Raw genomic sequence first — 24,341 nt, 5'->3', positions numbered from 1 at the left:
ATGAATGAATGAATGAATGAATGAATAAAATGTTGTTTGTTTTGATGTAATTGGTGTTGCAGTATTATAAGCTTTAACACAGAACTTATAAATACCACCTTATACATTCCAACAACTGATACTCCAGCAGCTTTCACTTATTCCATTCATTTTGCTGAATATTATTGAAAATAAACATAATATTGTATTATCATGTGTACAACATACAGTAGGTATAAATATTTCCTCCATTAAATATTAATACAAATAAATAATAAGTTTAATTTATCCAGATGCATCAGAATAATGTAGCTACTAGCTAACAGTATTTATATATTATACTATATACTATACTACACCCGTCTTATCTGCCTCTGAGCGAACTTATCTGAACCGTCTCCATCACTGCTTTTATCAAATGTCCAATCTGCATCATTCTCATTGTCACTAAGAGCCAGTTCTGTCCTTTTCTTCTTTCACTTATAATAGTACTGTTCCCTGTATTTATTTATAATCAAAAGTATTGACATCAAAATTAGATTTTATCCATAATACAAATGTCATTAACCTATGACCAGTGCCAGACAGAATCGGCAGATATTTTTTGCTATTTCTGCGGAAAATTTATTTTAAAAAACTGGATTTATGCGGAATAATTTTAGAAGCATCATAACTAAAAACCTAAAATATGAAGTAAAAAATAATATATATTTTTTTACTTTTATTTAATGTTTACAATGCAAATTCAATTAGATCAACTTATTTGGTAAACAAAGCAAATCAAAGTAAATCATATGAACATTTTAATATTACTGTTATTATATCATAATAATATTAGTGAAGTGAATTTAAAAACTGAATAAATATAAATTTACATACATTTATACAAGTACATAATTAGACTAAATGATGGGCTAAAAATCTGCGGAAATCTGTGGATTTCTGCACGCGCAGATTCCGTGTGGGCCTACATATGACTAATCAACGTTATTTTATTAGCATTTATGTTGTTATTGTTACAACCTAAAAGATCACAGCTGACCTTGCTAACTAGCTAACCTATTGCAAAATTGCCTATTCCATTGTTGCACAGTGTTGCCATTTGGCAACACATACATTTGATCGATTTACAAAAAACTTTGATAACTTTTTTGAGTTGTGAATATGTAGTCATAACTTACTGGAGGTGATGTCTCAGATTTTTTTGTGAATCTGACATGAGTTGATCCTTTGATGTTTTCATTGACATTCAGCAACTACTCACAATAAACATCAGTCTGTCAGAAATAGCACCACAGAAAAACACTGCACGTCATGTGACTTAACCAAAGCACATCATTGGCTAAACTTAGGTCTTCTCTCTCCAACAAAAAAATAAGAAAGTTGATCTTAAAGACACAGAGGCAAACATAGGTTACGTTCTTGGGGGGAGGGAAACATGTTTAATCCACGTAAATTTGTAAAAACAATTCAGCTAACTTAATAGATTTGTGTTGGGACAACATGAAGGAGTTGTGTAAAACCCAGCATTTTTTACAGTGTACAACTGTATATGGGACAGTATATTAGAACAGTATATGGGTTGATAGACTGTTTAATTGGAAGCCTAAACAAGCTTTTGCTATATGTTTAATTTTTGTAAAGGTATTTTCAGTACTATTCAGAAGTATGGGTTGTTGGCCATTTTTTTAAAATCATTTTAAGTCTTTAATGGTCACCAAAGCATTTAGATATTCTGTAGTTGTATTTCGTATAGATTTTTTTTTTTTTTTTGCATTTATTATAACTGTCATGTATTTATATCATTGTATTTATTTGAATGTTTGAATTTTAAATTGTAATGTATTTCTCTAGTATCATAACATTTATTGAAATTAGCAGTCTTATAATTACTGTGTCATTTGCGTATTATTTCACAAATGTCACTTGGGTACCATAAATGTATTAAAACATGGCAATTCTTCATCTTGTCTTCATCTTCTCTTCATGCAGGATCTTCCAGTAATCTGGTGGCCCAGGAGGCTGTAAGGAAACAGGCTACACTTCTGAAACCTGCCACCAAAACTGGAGAACAGATCTCGAGTAAGAATCAAACCTCTAATCTTCATTATCAACTCAAAATATGCTTCGCTTCAGCAATGAAAAAGCCCTATAATGACAAAAGCATGTATATATAAAACACCTTTAAAGCAGCTTGTCCATCTGGAACTGTTAAAACCTTAACCCAAGGCCTTTTGTTGCAAGACTTAAATGATGTAAATGGCTTGTAACAGTAAACAGCCCATTTTTTTGTTGGCCACGCACAAATTCTTTTAAACAGCATCTTTTTCAGTCGGAATCTTAATTAACTGTCTAGCATGCACATTTAATTTATTCTTCCTCACAAACAAAAAACCTGCTACGGTGATTCAGAAAACTTTAAAAGAACTCACCTTGGAAGGAATGCTGTGAAAGCTGTAATTGATCTAATTGATTATGATGTTTCTCTTCGTCTCTGTCTCTCAGACTGTCTGAACTGCAGTCGTATCACTGCCCTCACGGATCGTCTGAGTTCATTGGAGACCAAGGTAAAACATATTTCATTCTAAGCTGTTTTCAGGGGGAATTCACTAAGAATGAATTGCATCCATTGATAACTTTGTTTATTTGCAGCTCAGTGTTTTACGATGCTCCGGCCCCATGACTCGAGTCCACTGTTATCACTCAAACAATCCCTGTCCAACACTGTGTGATCAATAACCCTTTATGTCTTCTCTCTTCTCGCTTTTTCTCTCAGGTTCAGCTTCTTACTGCCCCGGCATCCACCTCTCATCGACAGACGCAGTTAAAGAAGGAACCTGACTCCTCCTTCCTGATGGGGGCGACACCTGCTAAAGGGGCTCCTGGGGCTCAGGGTCCTGCAGGTTTGTTCATCTCTTGTATTAAACCTCCAATATGCTCACATTGAATGTTTTCTTCTGTTCTTCTAAGGCATGGTTTTTATGCTTTGGCATTAAAAGAAGTTTGAAATACTTTTTCAATGATAAACTGTTAGCGAACATCCCACTGTCTGCACTGCAGGCATTAGTATTTAGGTGAATATGTTGGTAGGATGCGATCCTGGAATAATGCATGTGTTTATCCTGGAGTATCATTCCTGTTCGAAAATCTAATTCATACCTAATCCCTGTGTTTGATCCCTAACTGTAAATTATTCCCAAAGTCAGAGGGAATTAATAGTTGGATGTAGAAGGATATAACCATAACTGTAGGCCTAAACCTAACATGAACTGTAAACGTATCGCTTAAATCTGATTGGCTGATTGGAATGTTAAACTAGTAACATGTCTGACTTAATGAAATCCCATTAAACGAATATGTAATTACAGTTGAAGTCAGAATTATTAGCCCCCCTGTTTATTTTTTTCCCCAATCTGTTTAACGGAGAGAAGATTTTTTTTAACACATTTCTAAACATAATAAGTTCAATAACTCATTTATAATAACTGATTTATTTTAAATGGAGGCAGTGGTTTTTATATTTATGTCGAAAATAATCATATTTGAAACATTTTAATCCTCTAATTTTTTTTTTATATGTAAAGATATTTGTGTATTGGCGTACATCCTGTGTGTATTAAGCAGTGTGTAAGCGTTTGAACCCACATAGGTACATAACTAATGCGCTCTGCGCTGGAATTGAGCTGCTTTCATTTGGTCAATGGAGTGGTCTATTTCAGTTCCTAAAAATACCGACTCGTCAACAATGCGCCTCTATTTTAGACAAGCACACCCATGAGTCCACAAAGGGGCGCAAATGGATTTGCTATTTAAACAACGTTGCACAAAACGTGAAAATTAGGGTTGCGTTGGTCTGAAAATAGCAACAAATCGCGCCAAACACGTCTTGCGCCTTATTGCACCGGTTGGGTGTATGACAGGACCCATAGTGTCATATTCACTATATTCACATATTCTATTATAATTGTCAAACCTAAATGGATTTTTAAAAGTGAAGCTGAAAGTACAGTTGAGATCAGAATTATTAGCCCCCCTGAATTATTCACCCCCTGTTAACTTTTTTCCCCCATTTTCGGAGAGAAGATTTTTTTCAACACTTTTCTAAACGTAATAGTTTTAATAACTCATTTCTAATAACTGATTTATTTTATCTTTGCCATGATGACAGTAAATAATATTTGATTAGATATTTTTCAAGACACTTCTATACAGCTTAAAGTGACATTTAACGGCTTAACTAGGTTAATTAGGTTAACTTGGCAAGTTAGAGTAATTAGGCAAGTTATTGTATAGCGATGGTTTGTTCTGTAGACTATCGAAAAAATATATAGTTTAAAGGATCTAATAATTCTGACCTTAAAATGTTTTTAAAAAATTAAAAACTGCTTTTATTCTAGCTGAAATAAAACAAATAAGACTTTCTCCAGAAGAAAAAATATTATCAGACATACTGTGACAATTTCCTTGCTCCGTTAAACATCATTTGGGAAATATTAAAAAAAGAAAAAAAAATTCAAAGGGGGGCTAATAACTCTGACTTCAACTGTAACTACATGTAATCTATTTTGTAATGCAAGCAAAAAATAAATATTTTACATAATATCTCAGGCTGCTTCATAAAACACAATAAATAAAATTGCTGATCATTTCTGAAAAGCAAATACTGGGAAATTGAATGCTGCTAGCGGTTCAATATGGTTAGAATAGTTCTTTTGTGTATATAATATTTAATTTGATTAAGCCGGCTAATAGTATTGACCTTATTCTGTAATCAATTGAAACCGGTTTTTATTCCAACCGAACTAAAATAAATACGACTTCTCTAGAAATAAAAGGAAGTTCTATAAAATGTTCCTTGTTCTATCAAACGTCACTTGTGAAATTTTTGAGAAAGAATAAAAAAACTTAACAGGAGGGCTAATAGTTTTGCCTTCAACTGTGTGCATAATGAGTGACGTGCTACATTATTATTGTATTGGCCCTAAAATAAAGTATTGTTGAAATGGTGCAATTTGCTGTAAGACTGCATGAAGCACATGTTCCTTTTCCATTGATTTTAATGGAGCAAACAGTGATGATTCACTGGACAAAATTCCACTGTTCCTATTCACCTTATTCTTAGCGTATGAGCGGGCACAGCCATTTGAATCTTTTTGGCTCAAGACGTCCGGTGTCATTCACTTCCATTCATTTTTAGACATTAAAAACAGGTCGTTACGCTGCTTGATGTTGCAAACTGATATTGTCTCATAATGTCTCATCCAAGTGTCTCATCCAAGTGGATGCTGCACACTGGTGGTGGTGTGAAGAGACCCCCCCCCCCCCCCCCCCCCCCATGATTGTGAAGCGCTTTGGGTGTATGGCTATACACAATAAAATTGCTATATAAATACACAATACATTATTATATTATTCCGCTTTGTCTGTATTTTCATAAACAAACTTGTTTGTAGAGCAAGTAGTTTGACTGTTTTCTGATGTTAATTATTCCTAGTCATTTCTCCCATAGGCAACTGAATTAGAAGTTCTAAAACAATTGCAAAAACGAGCGCATTTCCGCATTAAAGGATGAACTCAATAGTTCAAATGCTGTATCATTGCACCACCAATGCCAAAGTCAAAGGTTCAAACTAAGATTACATCTTTTTGCAGTGTATTCATGACCGTTCCACAGTGGGTCTGTTTACCCCCAGTTATGGAGCAAACTTTTTTAGCCAGCAAGCATGTAGAGATAATCCCATTGCCTATAACAATAACGATAATCCAGGATCCACGCACCATTTCATTTATCTCCCTGCACAGTTGTTGGGGATTTCACTGCGGAGAGATTAGAGTAGACTTAAATTGTGTGTGCATTGGATGGTTTGAGCGCTCATGGTGGTGGGTGTTTTTTGGGGGAATGCCATGGTGCATGTGGGTTTGAATCACACTAATTCATTGGCAGTTTCCATAGAGATGTAGTATTGAGACATTAGAGGCCTGTGAAGATTTGAAGGGGGTAATTGTGTAGTAAAAACTGTGGGACTTGCAATTGATACAGTGTCACAGATGTCATTTCCAACAGACAAACCGTTGGCAACAGAACAGTGGCTAAAGACTCTTTAAGCAGGCTTTGTTCCAGAACTATTTAAAGACCCATTCAGTTTAGGCTGAGGACTCTCATAGAAAATGATCTCCTTCCTAAACTGTAAAAGCATTACATATGTGACCATAGACCACAAAACCAGTCATAAGTGTACATTGTTTAAAATTGAAAGCTGAATAAATAAGCTTTTGTTGATGTATTGTTTGTATAAGACAATATTTGGCCGATATACAACTATTTATACAACTATATACAACTACTGCATTTCGTTGCCACTGCATTTCGTTGCTTTGTACGTGTACATGTGTAATGACAGTAAAGTTTAATCTAATCTAATTTAAAATAGTAATACACAATACTAAATAAAAATAGAGTTTTGATATATTTACATACAGAAATGAGCAAATCTTTACTTTTTTTAAGATCTTTACTTTGTTATTTTAGGCATAAAAAGAAAATCAATATTTTTGAATCCTTCAATCCCAATTTTGCCAAAATACTATTGCCAAAAATACACCATACAACTTTGTGATCCAGGGTCACTAACGCTAAATGACATTGGTCATTGGTCAGTCAATGACAATTTTGATTTAACAATATAATATGTTGCAACATTTTTAAATTACTTAGTGATGTTTAAACTGCACTGTCATTTTATTTTAGATAAGATTGTAAAGATTTATTTTTCATTTGATACAATTTCATTTGTGTATCTTCAAATGAATAGAAATTAATGAAGTCGTTTATGTTCTTTTTTTTCCAGTTTTTAATTATCATTTATAAGGGATCAGGGGCGTAGCAACTGAGGGGGATACGTCCCCCTTACTTTTAGAGACAGACCATTTAAAAACAGGTGATTAATAATTATATGAACGTATGATCTCATACAGCCGTCCCCCCACTTTTAAAATGTCCGCTACGCCCCTGTAAGGGATTATAAAGCATAAATAGTTCTCACTTTAGATTATGTCACAAAACTGAATGAAGTTGAGTTACTATTATTAAATGCCTGAATAATAAGAATTACAAATGTCAATTTGAATAGTTTATTAATCATTTACCTACGCATTCTGAATAATCTTTAAAAAAAAACACCAATTCTGCTTAAATAACTGCTTTGTGAATAATGCAATATTTAATTTAGTAATAAAATATGAATCATTAACAAAGTATGAAAACACAATTATTAAGCAAATTTTACAACTATTTGCTAATGCTTAATAAATTATTCATAGTGTGTAGTTATTATAAAGTGTTACCAATAAAAATAACCATTTTAATATTATATTCAATTTGGTATTTTTTATTTTAACATTTATTATTTCATATTAATTAAAATTTTAATTATAGCTCATTAATAATAATATGCTTTAGCTTATTACTTTTTTAATCATTGTTTTTTAGGTTTTCATCTTTAATTGATCGGACAGTAGGAGAGTATAGACAGCAAAGTGTGTGGAGAAGAGAGTAGGGAAGAATGAGCATAGGACCTCGAGGAGGGAATTGAACTCTGGTTGCCGTGAGCACTGTAATGCCATGCATCGATGCACTAACCACTAGGCCATTGGCGCCAACATTAGCAATTTTACTATACTATTTAAAATATATTATTATTAAAATTCATTCATTTTTCTTCAGCTTAGTCTCACCACAGCGGATTGAACCACCAACTATTCCAGCATATATTCTACACACCATTTGCCCTTCCAGCTGCGAGCTAGTAATGGGAAACACCCATACACACTCATTCAAACACACTCATACACTACAGGCAATTTAGTTAATTCAATGCACCTATAGCGCATGTATTTGGGGTGTGGGGGAAACCGGAGCACCCGGAGGAAACCCACAAGAACACGTGTGCACATGCAAACTCCAACTGACCCAGCCGGAACTCAAACAAGCAACCTTCTTGCTGTGAGGCGACAGTGCAAACCACTGAGCCACCGTGCCACCCCATATTATTAAAATATTATTTAAAATGTTTTTAAATGTTATTTTGTTGTTGTGTTACGTTATTATGTGAGAACAAAGCTGAATTTTCATAATCTTCAAAGTCTTCAGTTGTTGATTTGGAGCTCAATTTTTTGTGGTGTTTATAGAATTCTTTTGGATGAGACGTTAAACCGAGGTCCTGACTCTCTGTGGTCATTAAAAATCCCATGGCACTTCTGTAAAGTGTAGGGGTGTAACCCCGGTGTCCTGGCCAAATTCCCTCTATAGGCTCTTTCCAGCCTCCCAATCATCCTCATCCACTGAATTGGCTCTATCACTGTCTCTCCACTCCTCCCATTGCTGGTGTGTGGTAAGCACACTGGCACTGTTGTCCTGTGGCTGCCGTCGCATCATCCAAGTGGATGCTGCACACTGGTGGTGGTGTGGAGAGACCCCCCTCATGATTGTGAAGCGCTTTGGGTGGATGGCCATACACAATAAATGTGCTATATAAATACAAACATTACTCACTTCTTTGATTAATATAAAGTTTAAAAGAGTGACTTAAATTGGGCAAATTTTGACAGTTTATAAATATATTTACTGTAACTTTGTTTAGTTTAGTACAATCTTGCTGAATGAAAGCATTATTTTCTTTTACAAAAAAACAACACCCACTCCAAACATTTGAGCGACAGTGTATAAACATCCATAATTGTCTTTTATGTTGATATTGTACTAAAGCCAAGGCAAATCAAATCAATTATTAAATAATGAGTTTGCCTTTTTTCATTGTATAAGCCAGAAGAGAAGCATTTACCAGATTGTCCTAGTTTTCATTGTATTTTTTTTTTTCAACAAGTGCTGGATCTTTTTATTAATCTTCTCGTTTTTAGATTTCCCTCTGAAGACATAATCAAATCATACTTTGTAAAAATGACGAATGGCCTCTGCTATTTTGAGTCTGTCAGCACTGTGTGAAGTGCATCCTTCAGCAATGCATTTTTTAAAATACCAATCCCTAATTCCCCCTACCCACTCTGTCAATGCTCAATCCTATCATCACTTGAAGTGTGGGAGAGATTAAAAGGAGGGTCCCCGGAGATTTCTGCAATGACTAACCAGACTGTTCCCCAAAAAAATCCCGGAAACCCTCGTCACACTCATCCACTGTCCCTCCTCCGTGTGCTGAATTGGCAGAACTATTCAGCAAATCAAGGGCAATTCAGTTCCTTCCACACAGAACACTGAATAGATGTGTTGCCCAGAAGTTCTCCACCTCAGCGCAAAGTCAATCCTCTATCCATTGAAAGACCGCAGCCACGGAGGATTGTGGTTTAAGGATGAGGCACAAATTACCCTTGAGGGGATTATTTCCATGTGCTGGTTAGACAGATGGAGAATGTGAAAGGGAGTCTGGTGCTTTACTGACAGAAATGAGCATTTGTGTGTGATGCTGTGCAGGGCCATCACTGAAATGTAACTTTAGCTTGACTGAAATCCAACTAGTGGATCTAAATTGCACAAATGCACAGAATATTGTGGTATATTGTGCATGATCAACATATATTATTAACTCTTGTGTATTCAAATTTACTACTCTTTTATTATATTCATGGCTGTTTTTGCCCCATTGACCATTATAGCAACATTTTTTTGATTTGAAAGCTTTGACAGTAAATAATCATGCATTCTCAATTGTGGGTGGTTTTCTCTGTTTTGAAGAGATAAATTTAGTCATTTAAACTGTTACTCATCAGTTGGCACCATTAACCCTTTAGATACACTCACTGTCCACTTTATTAGGTACACCTGTCCAGCCGTTCATTAACTCAAATTTCTAATTAGCCAATCACATGGCAGCAACTCACAACAACAATGCATTTACCCATGTAGACATGGTCAAGATGATCTGCTGCGGATCAAACCGAGCATCAGAATGGGATTTAAACTTGATTTAAGTGACTTTGAACGTGGCATGGTTGTTGGTGGTAGATAGGCTGGTTTGAGTATTTCAGAAACTGCTGATCTACTGAGATTTTCACGCACAACCATCTCTAGGGTTTACAGAGAATGGTCTGAAAAAGAGAAAATATCCAGTGAGCGGTAGTTTTCTGGCCGCAAATGCCTTGTTGAAGCCAGATATCAGAGGACAATGGCCAGACTAGACTGGTTCGAGCTGATAGAAGGGCAACAGTAACTCAAATAACCACTTGTTATAACCGAGATATGCAGAAGAGCATCTCTGAATGCTCAAAGTGTCCAACCTTGAGGCAGATGAGCTACAGCAGCAGAAGACCACACTGGGTGACACTCTTGTCAGCTAAGAACAGGAAACTGAGGCTACACTTCACACAGGTTCACCGAAATTGCAAAATAGAAGATTGGTAAAATGTTGCCTGGTCTGATGAGTCTCGATTTCTGCTGCGACATTCGGATGGTAGGGTCAGAATTTGGTGTCAACGATATGAAAGCATGGATCCATCCTGCCTTGTATCAATGGTTCAGGCTGGCAATAGTGGTGTAATAGTTGGGGCGATATTTACTTGGCACACTTTGGGCCCATTAGCACCAACTGAGCATCATGTCAATGCCACAGACCACCCAAGTATTTTTGCTGACCATGTCCATCCCTTTAAGACCACAGTGTATCCATCTTCAGATGGCTACTTCCAGCAGGATAATGCACCATGCCATAAAGCGTTAATCATCTCAGACTGGTTTCTTGAACATGACAATGAGTTCGCTGTACTCAAATGGCCAACTTGTAAGGTGTACCTAATAAAGTGGCCGGTGAGTATAGACCTGTGCAAAAAAGTTTCTGGCTTTTATATGGAGTTCTGTGTAGTATAAAAATCTAATTATAGTGTGTGTGCATAAATACACTTACTATGTATACTTTGTTCTAAGAGCTGTGGTGCTTATGAATTTCTCAGACATATCAAGGTCTCTCTCACACATGCGATTTAAACTAAGCTTTTTTAACTAATGATCAAAAGCAAAACAAATACTAATAATACCTCTTCCAAACAGGGAAAACTACCAACAATCAAGAATACATAATAAAAGGCTTTCCAATCAAAAAAGTAATTATAATGGTAAGTCAATGGGTCAAAAACAGCCACGAACATAACGAAAGGGTAGTACATTTACCCAGAGTATATTGTTGACTTTTTGAAAATTTTCAAAACATTTTCCCAAAATATGTGTAAAAATAACATTTGTCACCAAAAATCATTCCATTTGCTGAAAGTTGTGGCCAAATTAAGACACAAAATCACCCAAGAGTGGATGAAAACATCCCCAACAGCACAAAAGGGTTATTTGTGTACTATAAATCGCTCTAGGTAATACCGTGTTCTGAGACAAAGGAAAAAAGGTCCCTTTTCCATGTATTTTGTATCCTCACACATTGATGCACATTAGGGCTTTTCACATTTGAAAGTGTTAACCCAGGGTCATCCTAAACCCCTGATAAATGGAATCCTGGGTTATCTGTAATGACGTTTCACACTCCTCATACACTGTAAAACCCAGTGGTCAATTTTATCAACTGAAATGAGTGTAGTTAACTCAAAATTTACTGAAAGGTAATTCTACTCATTTGAACAGAGTTTTGAACTCAGTGTTGGAGGTAATGAGTTAATTAAATACCTCATTACTTCAACTTAAATGGAGTAAGTTCACAGTACTCATATAGATTAGTTTTTTTTTTAACTCAAATGGTTTGTAGAAATCAGTTTCCTTGCCAGTTGCCTTAACTGATTGGGTTTTACAGTACTTCATTTAATGGATTGTACTGTGCTCAAATTGCTTCCTTTACTCAAACGGATTAAGTTCACAGTACTCATTAGGAGTTGTTTTTGAACTTAAATGGTTTGTTGCAATCGGTTTTCTCAAACGGATTGAGTTATCTTAACTTTTTGGGTTTTACAGTGTACTATACTTAAGGTATACTTAAAGCTCAACTATAACTTTAAATTTAAAGTGTGGAATGAGAGGTTAAATGCTATTGTATGACTTTATTGGTCATCCTGGCAGCAACAATGAAAAATGTACTTCGGAAAGAAAGAAATATGAAAACTCCTAAGTGGATGTATCTCAGAAACACAAAAGGCTTCTGTCCTTTAAATAATGTTATTGGCTTAATATTCAGGCCATTTTGTTCAGAGTGAGAGCCTACCCACACAGCCTTTTGATTGGCTGTGGATTTTGATTTAAAGACAAATTGCTTGTAGCTACAATTGAATTGCTTTTCATCTGGTTAGGATGTGGTTTAATTCTTTCTCAGTGTTCTTTATAGATGTGTTGTTTTGCCCTTTAATCTGTTTGAAACTATTAATATACAGTAAGGCAATACCACAGGAACAAGCGGTGACTGCAAAAAAAAAACATCTATTATTCATCTATTATGAAAGGAAAAGTGTTTACTTGCTGCCTAATTAAATATTTTTGTGCAAGTTTTTCAAGCATGGGGAAATCAAATGGAATAACAAAAATCTTTAGACAGTTTTACTTTAACATCACAGGCAGAGTTTAGACACACTGTTAGATTTCTAAGTAATAAAAATAACACATTCCTCACCCCTATTTTGACAGACTGGCAATTTTAGTCTAGTTAATATGTTTTGATTTCTGAATCTTATAGAAAGTTTTTATAGTATGACCCATTTAAAAAACACAAAAAATATATATAAGCTCTAAAATATTTCTCTCTTACAGTGTCGTTGTTGATTGAGCAGTGGCGCAGTGCCAGAGCAGTGTGTTTTAGTCAAGCAGAAGGTCCAGTGATCGCTGGATTCCTGCTCATGTGTTCCTGGCTCTTAGCTCATCCAGCATGTTTTCAAGTGAGCAGACATTGGCAAGCAGGATGCTTGGCATACGGCATCAGCTGAACAACACTTTCACTGAGGATTAAGTTGTACCCCAAAAAAACTATCCTGCGCCTCAGTAGGGAACGCAGTGAAGCTGAATGTTAATCTCTGTTTGACTTTTTCTATGTCCAGTAGTTTTTGTCTATCAGAAGATCTCCCTAAAGAGAAAGACGAGAAGTTTCAAATTGCAGCTTTATCTTCTTCCCTGGCTGCTGATATACATCTAAACTACAAAAGCTTTGGGTTATCCTCATAGGGGCCATTTTTGTAACACAACAGGCTTTAAAAAGGTTACTTAAGTTGCATTGCTGTTAAAAACAGTCAACATGTTCCTGCAACGGAAACTGTGTGGACGTGTTCATGGCCACCATATTATTTTTTATCCAGATTATATTTTATCTTAAAGCCTTTCAGGGGAGAATAACATGGGAGGCTGCGTAAATATATTGATGTATCAGCTCATAAATTGTTCCTTTAGGGAATCCTGTCTCTGCAGTGATGTTACAGATGATGATCTCACATGATGAGCTCAGTGTTATTTAGACTGTGCCTGCCAACAGGCACTTCAGCGACCCCCTGCTTTTTATCAGGTTGTTGGACCGCTCCGATAGCAAGATACTTTCGCATAGAAGATTGACTTTTTTTACGGACTGCAACAGAGAGAGCTTAATAACTGGAGAATCTTTATACTTCCTTTGAAATAGTAAATCTGTGTGTGTTTTTGTTTCAGGTCCACAGGGTGAGAAAGGACGTGATGGTTCACCTGGTAAAGATGGTGAGTTTTGTTCATTAATCATTTCTTTCTAAGAGTGTTTTTTATTCTTGAGCAGGGCCAGACAGAATCTGGGGACAATTGTTGCTATTTCTGTGCAAAACTTTGTACAAAATTTATGGATTTATGAGGAACAATTTTGAGAGTATAGGAACTAAAAACTAAAGTAGACACATTAAAACAAGAACTTTTTAACTTAAAGTTTAAAGTTTAGAATGCAAATCAAATTAAAACCACTTGTACTTAGTTACTTTACAAACTCTAATGTACATAAATCATATAAACAGTGTTGGGTAAGTTACTTTAAAAAAGTAATAGATTACAAATTACCGATTACTACTTGAAAATTGTAATCTGATTACATTACTAATTACTTCATGTAAAAAGTAGTTAGATTACTGTTTATTTTGAAGTTTCTTTTAAAAGAAATAAAATATACCTATAAAAACACAAAATATACTGCAGCTCTTCCAGTAATTTAATATTCACTGAAAAACATTACAATGGGTTGATCACAGCAGCTTGACATATTTAAAATACTTAGAGTTTGCCCAAAATGTAAAATTTTCTACTCATTCACTTGTTCCTAAGGTGTTTTTCTTTTTTTGACACAAAAGAAGAAAACTGAATACCTGTAACCTTTGACATCCATAGTATGAAAAAGCACTGCAGTGTTTGGGTGTTCTGTGTTTGTATGAGGCAATTAGTCTACCTTAATGTGTGTATTCCATAGTATGAAGCTGATCGGTCAGTTCTTGTTATATGACTTACAGTTTTCAATTGGGTGCACCTGGGAAATGCGATAATATGCGTGCACATGCAAAAAGACATGATATGTGAATGGCCCCATAAGCAGCCACACTTCTCTTCACATTCAGAAGATACCTTCCTTCCTGATCCTGCACAAAAATTCAATTTAGCCTGTTTAGGTCGCCGTGTTTTTGGGCGCTGATGTCCTCCTTGGTGACGAGTATTGTCGTACAATACTTTCTATTCAAGTACTTGAACAAGTTGCTGGTCGAGTTAAAAGCAATCAAAAGTTCTTTAGAGACTGGACATAGACATTTCACAGCAATATTTTCGTTTTTACGCTTAATGAAATGAATGTAATGTCTGTATGTCCACTTGAAGAGGCAATCATTCTCGACAGCAACTATTGCAGCTTGTGTTCTCCAGCAATTTAAAAGTGCATGCTTATTAACTGACACTGCAGCAGAAACCATGATTTAAAAGAAGCATTTTTTCATCCAAAAACTATATTTTTAACACAAGTAACGCAATTTCATTGACTTTAGTAACTATAATCAAATTACACAAATTTAAAATGTAATTCGTTACACTACTGCATTCCTTAAAAATGTAATTAAAATACAGTAACACGTTATTGTGGAAGCATTACAACCAACTCTGCATATAAACATTTGAATATTATTGAATAGTATTGCTGAAATGAATATAAAAATGGAATAAACATGCATTTACACACAGCTACATAAGTAAATGAATTGACCGAATGATGGGCCCAAACATCTGTGGATTTCAATGTTCGTACATTCTATGTGGGCCTATTCTTAAGGTAAATCTAAAGGAAATTCACAATAGAAATTTGCCCATTTCCCTATTCACTTTGTAAGGTTTTTGGAAGAACATTTCTAAAAGCAGCAAGTAGACCTGTCTCAATAATCAATATATTATTTTATTGCACAATAAGTGGAGATGACCTCAATGATTTTTGGTGACACAATATATATCGCCCATTATGTTTGCTTAAATTTATATCAGCAACATTTGATCTGATTACTCAGCCTCTGTCATCTCATCACATCTCCTTTACAAAAATTGCTTGCTTACAGCTAAAGAAAAAGGTGAGTTTTTATTTTAAATTTAATATTATTTTTTTTTAATTCAAAGTTTCAAAGCTGCAGTCCACTTCCAGAAAAGAGACAAACATTCACAAATACCTTTAAAATAATTTTACAAGCACGTTTACATTCGATGTTGGAATATTTAGCCAATTCCATGCGTGTCAAAAAAGTCTAAAAAATTTTAGTAATTTATTAGATACAAGTGAATAATTCGATAAACAGAGCTTTGGGTCACATTACACCAATGCAATACAATAATTACATTTGGAAGGTTCGCAACAACCAGCATTTCCTTGGCTCCAGTATTTTTACACAGCTAATATTAAAAAGTGGGGTTTTGGTGGAATTCATCTCCTGTCCTCTGACATACTTCCTCTTTCTGCAAACGTCTCTGCGCACATAAGCTGACATTATTATTTAAATAGGCATGTTCTCAACAATCTGTCTTCATACCACATCTCATTGTACAGAAAGGCTAAGTGAGAAATGAAAGTTATTTTCATACATTGACGTAGATTGCTGTATCTAATGCTTCATTAGTATGCAAAGCATATCACACTCAGAGAAGACGTTTGGTTAATATATCATCTAAGAAATACAGATGTTTAATGAAAAGAAAAAGTGCATGAATAAAATACACTCTCATTCACACACATACACTACGGACCATTTTTTTAGCTTACCCAAGTCACCTGAACTGCATGTCTGCATGTCACCTAAACATGGGGAGAACATGCAAACTTCACGCAGAAATGCCAACTGACACAGCTGAGGCTCTAACCAGCGACCTTCTTGCTGTGAGGCGAGTGCACTACCTACTGCACCACCGCCCACTTGCAGATTGTTTACAATATAAATTATTTGACCTTGAATAAATATGTATATGACAAATGTTTGAAGCTTCAAAGAAATCTTATGCTGGAATTATTGACTTTAAATTTGACTAAATTAAGTTTCTAGCAATGCACACTACCAATGAAAAATGTAGTTTTGATATATTTACAGTAGGTTATTTACCAAAAATCTTCATGTAATATGTAATCTAATATTCAAATGTTTTTTGAAATAAATGGAAAATTGTATTTTGGATGTCGCCAAAAATATACCCATGCAACATAAGGTAGTACAGAGTCACAAATTATAAATTGTGGGTGAATTACTTTGTTTAGAAGGTCTGTTTTCTAACCCTTTTTTGTCTCCCTTTAAGTGAAAATTTATGAAAACAATTATACTTGCATATTTAATAAATGTAGTGAAATTTAATTAAGATGTTAACAAAATAACTTTTTCAATTTGCTGACATTGGGTTTTAATTTATTAGCCATATTGACATCTAACATCTACAAAATGTTTTCTCTTTATCTGTAGGTAAAGCAGGGTCTCGGGGTCTTCCAGGACCCAAAGGGGATGTGGGTACCAGAGGTCCATCTGGGGCTCCGGGGTCTAAAGGAACAGCTGGTCCTCCAGGTACTTTCAACATATCAACCCCACAATAATTATGCAATTCTGAGTGTGTCTCACAGGGGTGAGTGGGCTTGACAAACCACCTGTAGAAAACACACACTTTCATCTCTCTGACACTACTGACACTGACACGCAACAGTTTTTCACATTTGCACCAGACACTTTCTTACAATCGCTTAATTTCTCTAAAAACAAAAAAGAATTGTGTATTTATGAAGTGTGCTTCACACAAGTGAGTGGGCTTGACAAACCACCTGTAGAAACACTCTTCTCTCTATAAAATACAACACTTCCCCCTCTTTACTCTAGCACTTAATTATCTGAGCAATTTGTATTTTCTGAGCAATTATCATAGCAAATGTAAATCTGCGGCAAATAGAAAGAATTGTGGTATGCCTCTCAATGCTTTTCGTGTGACAAGCTGGAGAAGTCTGGTTGTCTTATTCGAAACCGTTCTGCCGCCATTGTTGTTGTGTTTAGGAGTCTACTCGATCTTTTCAAACTTCTTTTTGGCATCCAACAAAGAACAAAAATGTACATATTTGAAGTACATCAGGGCCTCAATAGTTCTTTGTATAATTAGCACATTTTGTGTATATTAAATCACTGAATGCCTACTCAATTTAAAGTCATTAGACAAATGCGTCTGCTAAATGACTAAATGTAAATGTAATCAACACTATAACAGGATTCTGAGGTATAAATCCCTCTTGGACTAAACTCAAACATATAGTAGCTGTGTCCTCTCATGGCGTTATCTAGTGAAATTACAGAAATCATACATGCAGACTTTGTCTTTGTTTTAAAATCCCAAAAGTTGTCTTTGTGTATAAGTTTATATAACTGCATCCAATAATAACAGAGCTCGGTTTTCTTGTGGAGCTCTGACCTTTGACTTGCGAGAATGCGGTTTCTCACCATGCTCTTTCCTGCCATAAGAGACACTATATGAAGACACTGCCGAGTCAGCATTGAGCCCCATGTCCACTTGCCAAAATATTTGTGCTCAGACCACACTGTAAAAAAACCTATTTTGTTCACAACGTGTAGTGCTTTGCTGGGGTTTGCCTAAAACACACACATCAGCTAACATACCCCGAGATACTAGGATTTTAGCATTGTTATGATATTTGAAACATGGCCGCAGGTATGAAGTGACTTTTAGCCAGAGCCATGACTGACTGAAAAGACTTTAAAGGGTCTTAGGTCTTTCCCCTCACCCTTCTCCGCCATGTGAATCCAATCTAAAGTGAACACGAGATATGTATACAATACTGCCTTTTTATTTCTTCCATATGTTTGCCAGTGTATTGTTTTTCTTGGATTCAGATTTTTCTTTACGCCTCCATGTCATGCACAATGAACTGTATCTGATTGCTGTGTTCTCTCAAGAGAGGCATGTTTAAATAAAGCAAGGTAGATCTGGAGGAAAATAACGTCACGGTATTTGGGCAGCTGAAATGACATACTTAAGGGTAGTTGAGGTGTCCCGTGGTGACGAGCTGTATTTGCAACCCAGGCTCATTATTGATACGTACCCTTTTATAAATTTCTGGAGAGCGTGAAATACGTCCAAGGAGGTACGGTTTTTTGCAGTTTTTGTTTTCGTGAATTCACTAGAGGCCACTGTGTATGCTTTTTCAGATCTGAAATTTCTCTCGGGATTGCCATTCACGCCTGCTTCTCTCGCGTAAATCCACCAGAGGACGCTGTCCACTGACTGACTGAGTGACTGACTGACCGACTGACCAATCCCCCCACCTACATCTTTCCTAAACCCAACCAATAGTGTTTTCAGAAACACTGATTGAGTTTAAAAAGCAGTCCAGAAAAACAAAAGCCCTCACCTGTTTTTTACCACATTTTTAGAATGTACAATGTTCTCACCCTTTTATTTACTTGTTTATTTTATTTTTTGCCTTTTGTTTATGTTTCACCTGCTGGAACTGTTCTTCACTGAATTTGAAACCCATTGTCACAGTCAACTCCTCTGTGGGTCTCAAGTCTGCTGACTTACTCAGCGAGCTACTGGGCAAACTGGTAACAGCGGTAAAGCTGTCCATACAGAGGACAGTGGTCAGCTGGTAGTTTGAAACAAAAAAGAAGACATCGACAGCATCATACCACCCCGTAACGTCCATTTTAAAGACCAAATGCATGCTCTGGCTACATAATTCGCGCTTTCCAGAAATGTATATAAGGGTACGTTTTCACAATGAACCTGTGTTGGCATTTTGATTCTTCTTTTTATTCAGCTTTCTTGACTTTTATGACTAATGTTGACTTTAAAAAAAGTCAGAGTAACTCGTTAACTAATAATTATTAAGTAAATGAACTATGTGCATAATTATAAAAGTTAAGTCAATGGGCTCACTGACTTTTTTAAAGTAAAATCAACTTGTTGCCTTTACGTCAACAGATTTACTCCTTTTTGTAAAGTAAAGTAACTAATCGCTTTTTTCAGTGTACAGGAACTTGCTTGTGTTTTAATTGATTTGTACTTTTGGAAATTTATTTACACTACAGGACTATTAAAAGGGGGTGGGGTGGTTTTAAAAATGGTGTAATGATGATTCACATACTTGATTTTGGTCACAGTTTATTTTAATTTCCAATTCACAATATTTTATTAACTAACCATTAACTAACTTAGCTGGTTAGTTGGTTTAGGTATTGGGTAGGATTAGGGATATAGTATAAGTTCATACTTTATTATACTTATAAACCATTAATATAATAATGGATACCATCACTATCTATTTTTAAATCACTTTTGAAAACGTAACTGTTCAGTTTGGCGTATTAATATTATACTAATAGCTTTGTCTCATGCTTTGTTTCTAAATATATATCTGTTGTTTCTCTTGGTTTTATTTCCATGTTTTTATTATTTTTATAAATCTTTGCATGTCTTATGTACAGAACTCTGATCAGTCTTGTGGCTGTTATTAAATGTGCTTTATAAATAAATGAATGTGAACTTAATAGCTTAGCAATAGGCAGGTAATACACCATTAGTAAATGGTGTGAGATGTTACTTAAACTAAAGTGTTATCATGATTATCAGGTCTTTCTTTTTTTTGAAAGTGAAACATGATGTATGTATAAATAAAATTAATATAAGAAGATTAAAAACCACAGCTAGCCTATGGTCCAATGTACAACCAACATGATTTCGCCAAGACATGTTCCCACATCAACATCTGTCCAGTCAACCAATTAGATGTGTGGAATATGCTTAGTTACTGGCAAGTTTTGGGGCTTCAACACCATTCTTATTGAATTATTATTTCTGTCTGATTTTAGGTTTGGGATAAGGTTAAGAATAGGGATAGGGATAGACAAAGACAAAGATCAAAAGATGAAAGTTTCAAAGATGTTGATCCAGGAACATGTCCTACTTGGTGAATACATGTCAATAAATCATGGCAATTACATAGAACTTTTTTAGGTGGGATGGGAAGGTGCTGGAAATGCCAAATTCAGTGATCATAACGCCTTTACTATTTTTGTGTGGTTATGCTCATGACTCAGCAGAACACTATTCTACGCACTTCCTGTTGAAGGGAAACAGGACATCCTCATTACATGATGCTTTTACATACTGTATACACAATAAACTGTTATTCACTCAATTAGAATTTCACAAAGCAGACACATGTGACCTGTACAGTGACACTTGTCTAAGTCCACTTTACACACATGCTGTCTGCTTATTTTTCATAGAAATTTATCTAATGTTATTATTTAAAGCAGGCTAAAATAATAAGTCTCATTTATATGTATATTGTATACCTAAAGGAGGCACAGTTACGGTGAAAAGACTGATAGTTCACATGAAGTCACAGTTGAAACCCATGAAGATATGTTAGAGATATGTTTCTGTTATGTATCCGCAAGAGGTCACCAGAAAGACGCACAAGCCTTGACACATTTGTGTTGCCAGATCTTGCTTGAAAAAAAATGTCAATAAGTACAAGCTAATCATGAACTTATAACTTATAGATATATTGTGTAAATTACTGAACAACTTCAGTTAAACAATTTCACAAACTTTCCTTTACTATTAAAATCTGCAAAAATGCTTATAACAAGAGGATTTGGCAACAGAGGCAAACTGAACATGCTGTGTTAAAAAGTCTTCCAGTACAAACTACAATGCTGTCATTGGTGCAATTTGGCAAACATAATGAATGTTTGGTCAAAAATAGTTAATATCAAAACAGCGAGATGCTAGGACATTGACTTACATTGATTACCATGCTTTCAGTCATCACAATTTCAAGAGTGAGTCGTGTTCTGCACACACTTCCATATGATTATTTAGTGGATTCGCTCTCATATTTCATTCTTAAAGTGTGTACTGAGCATGACTTTAGCTCTTGGTTCAAATAGATTGTTGGAGGTTAGGGAATAATAGGTAAACCAAAAGGGGGATGGTAATCACAATTTATTTAATTGGCTTCATAGGTAATCATTTTAAAAGATTTGTATCCTAATTCTCATTTTACCTTTTTTCCAAATAATGTTAGCAACCATTTATTTGGCATTGCATTGCATCGACTTTTAAACACATAAAGGAGCAACTGACTAGAAATGGTATGATAAGCATGGAAGGATATCACAGGTGAGTATCAGAAGACAGGATAAAAAATGAAAATAAGACAGAGGAATCACTAAAAGACACAAAGACAGGCCGATGAAACTTTTGTTCTGATCACACACTCACCAGCCGTGACATGTAGCTTTTCTTTCCTTTATTTTTTTGCCCAATTAATTTAAGCTATCAGGCAACAAGAAACCAGCTGGAAGGATCTTTTGTAGATGCGCGCACACACACATACACACACACACACACACATCCATCTAGACAGAGAGCTGTATGAATCAGCGCAGTCACTGGCCAGGTTTTAATTTATTACACACCAGAGTCGCTAATATGCTCCGGCATTTAGCAGTGTTTATTTGAGTTTTCCCAGCTCTCCCTGTTAGAGTCCAGCACATGGCCATTACGACCCCCCTCCTGTTAATTACAGCCCACACACACAGTCACACACTCACACACCACTCTTATATTAACCCGTTTCCTAGAAGAGCCATGTATCGAAACGAAATACCTCATTCGGCCTCAATCTGTGCTCTCTTTCACTTCCTCTCCTTGAAGATGCTTTAAACATCCTGTGACTTCCTAGGAATTCTTTTATCATATAGTGTAGGTGATCGACACAGTGTGCAGAAACACTCTATATGTTCTCCTGTTTCCATTGAAAAGGACAACAGTGCCTTATAATTAACCACTCAGGGGAAAGATAGACTGAAAGGTAACTCTTAGTGGGTTTTTTTTCCCTCTCATGCTTTTTTATGCTTTCTCCCCAGGTCCTCAGGGACCACCGGGCCTCCCAGGAGAGAAAGGCCTCCCTGGGCCACCAGGTCCTCCAGGGCCCCCTGGACCTCCAGCTCCTGTATCTGAACAAGATGGTATGAGTACTCATCATCTGGCTCAAATGATAATGTACTACATGTCATCCGCTTATCACCACCAGTGTTGGGCATGTTCCTTTAAAAGTTACTTCTCACAAATAATAACTGAGTTACATAATTATAAAAGTAACTAATTACCAGGGAAAGTAACTACTGCGTTACTCTGAAAATTTGAATTTGTCAAATGACTATAAAATAAATATAAACCATTATATTTAATACTTATCTAACTATTTTAATGTAGTGAGACAATGTGAGAGACAACCATCAAATTCAACATATGATTATAAATACTATCATTACTATAGTTGCACAATAAAACACAACAGATGGTGTAGAACTTTAAGTATTTATTGCACAGACCAGAACTCACAAGACTTGTCAACAAACAAGTCTAAATATATAATAAACAGGTAGCAGAGCTCACATTATCACCTGCGTTCTTAACCACTAACTTTGTGGCCTCCTGTGATGACCTGTAGTGCTTCATTAAATTACAATTACTTGTCATTGACTCAGAGAGACTCTTTTTGCCTGGGCATAGGCTACATTTTTGCCTTTTACCTCAACGAGAGAAAAGTAGTGCTTAAATTTCTAGTTTGCAAATGCTACCTTTGAACTTGATGGATTTTCCATCGTTCTGACAGTGAACACCCGCACTACTAGGCCTCTGATTGGCAAACGATGGAAATATACTCTATCTAAGCCAATCATCATGTTCTCGGTTACACCACGTTCACAAACACACCAATCATCATCGCTGGTTGGTTATGTGTCCCACTCCAGCCCCGAACACACACACACACACACACACACTATGGAATCAATACAGGGTGTTATTTACTTGCAGCAAGTAAAGATTTGCAAACAAAAACTAAATTATTGAGCAAAGAAATGTAAAAAATCGTTTAATCGTAAAAAATGTAAAATCGTTTTTTTTTGTGTGTGTGTGATTTGCATTATTGCATTTGCATTATATTTTACTTTAATTTTCATTTGTAAATCTTTATTTTATGCTGCAAGTATTGACCTTATTCTTCAATGCGGAAGTGCGCTCATTTTTGCAATTGTTTTAGAACTTCCAATCCAGCTGCCTTTGGAAGAAATGATGAGGAATAATAAATGGCAGAAAAACGGTCAAACTACTCGCTTTACAAACAACTGTTTGCATGATTGTACAAACATAGCAGAATGATATAATAAGAAAATGTAAGTTTGCAACATTAAGCAGCAGATCGAGCTGTTTTTAATGTCTAAAAATGAATAGAAGTGAATGAGACCAGAAGTCTCAAGCCAAAAAGGTTCAATTGGCTGCGCCCGCTAAGAATAAGGTGAATGTAAGACCCTGTATTGACTACATAGAGGTCCTATGGCTGAGAGAGAAGCTGCTCGCATGAAAACCTCTTCAGTGTTCTCAATTACAGTAACGCACATTTTATTGTCAGTAATGGTAACAGTGTTGTAACGGGGGAAACAGTAATTAATTTTATTACTCTTTACTGAAAAAAGTATCACTGTTAGTAACACCGTTTATTTATAGTGCCGTTATTCTCATGATCAATCACTACAAGATAAAAAAAAATATCACCAATGGGTGATTTGCACCGTAATGTAATCAGTGTTCTTGTATCAATCTAGAGAGGTTTATTTTAAATGTTTGAGGTCAGTATGATTTAAGAAATTCTTTAAAGTTTCATGTGGATTGGTCATAAATATTTAAATGGCAAATTTGCAGAGTTTCAAACGAAAAGAGAGTAATACTGTTTTAATAATTCACTTTGTCTTGCATGTCTCTCTAGGTTAAAATGGTGGCATTTTCAATCTAAATCATTCTTTATGTTTTTAAAAATGCTTTACCTAAACTATTATTTAGATAAATTATTAGA

General features: G+C 35.5%; 1 protein-coding gene across 1 annotated transcript in view; it reads left to right on the top strand.

Moving 5' to 3' along the window:
* emid1 (EMI domain containing 1) overlaps positions 1 to 24,341 on the top strand; it is a 113,606-nt gene that overhangs the window by 67,298 nt on the left and 21,967 nt on the right. Inside the window, 6 exon segments of the mRNA XM_056456782.1 lie at positions 1,972 to 2,061; positions 2,485 to 2,546; positions 2,756 to 2,882; positions 13,604 to 13,648; positions 16,879 to 16,977; positions 22,351 to 22,452. Of these exon segments, the coding sequence (XP_056312757.1) occupies positions 1,972 to 2,061; positions 2,485 to 2,546; positions 2,756 to 2,882; positions 13,604 to 13,648; positions 16,879 to 16,977; positions 22,351 to 22,452 (525 nt within the window).

The sequence above is a fragment of the Danio aesculapii genome, chromosome 5 (genome assembly GCF_903798145.1).
Source record: "Danio aesculapii chromosome 5, fDanAes4.1, whole genome shotgun sequence".
In the NCBI taxonomy this organism is placed as follows: domain Eukaryota; kingdom Metazoa; phylum Chordata; class Actinopteri; order Cypriniformes; family Danionidae; genus Danio; species Danio aesculapii.
Note: the sequence above shows the minus strand (reverse complement) of the source record. Positions and strands in the feature narration are given on the sequence as shown.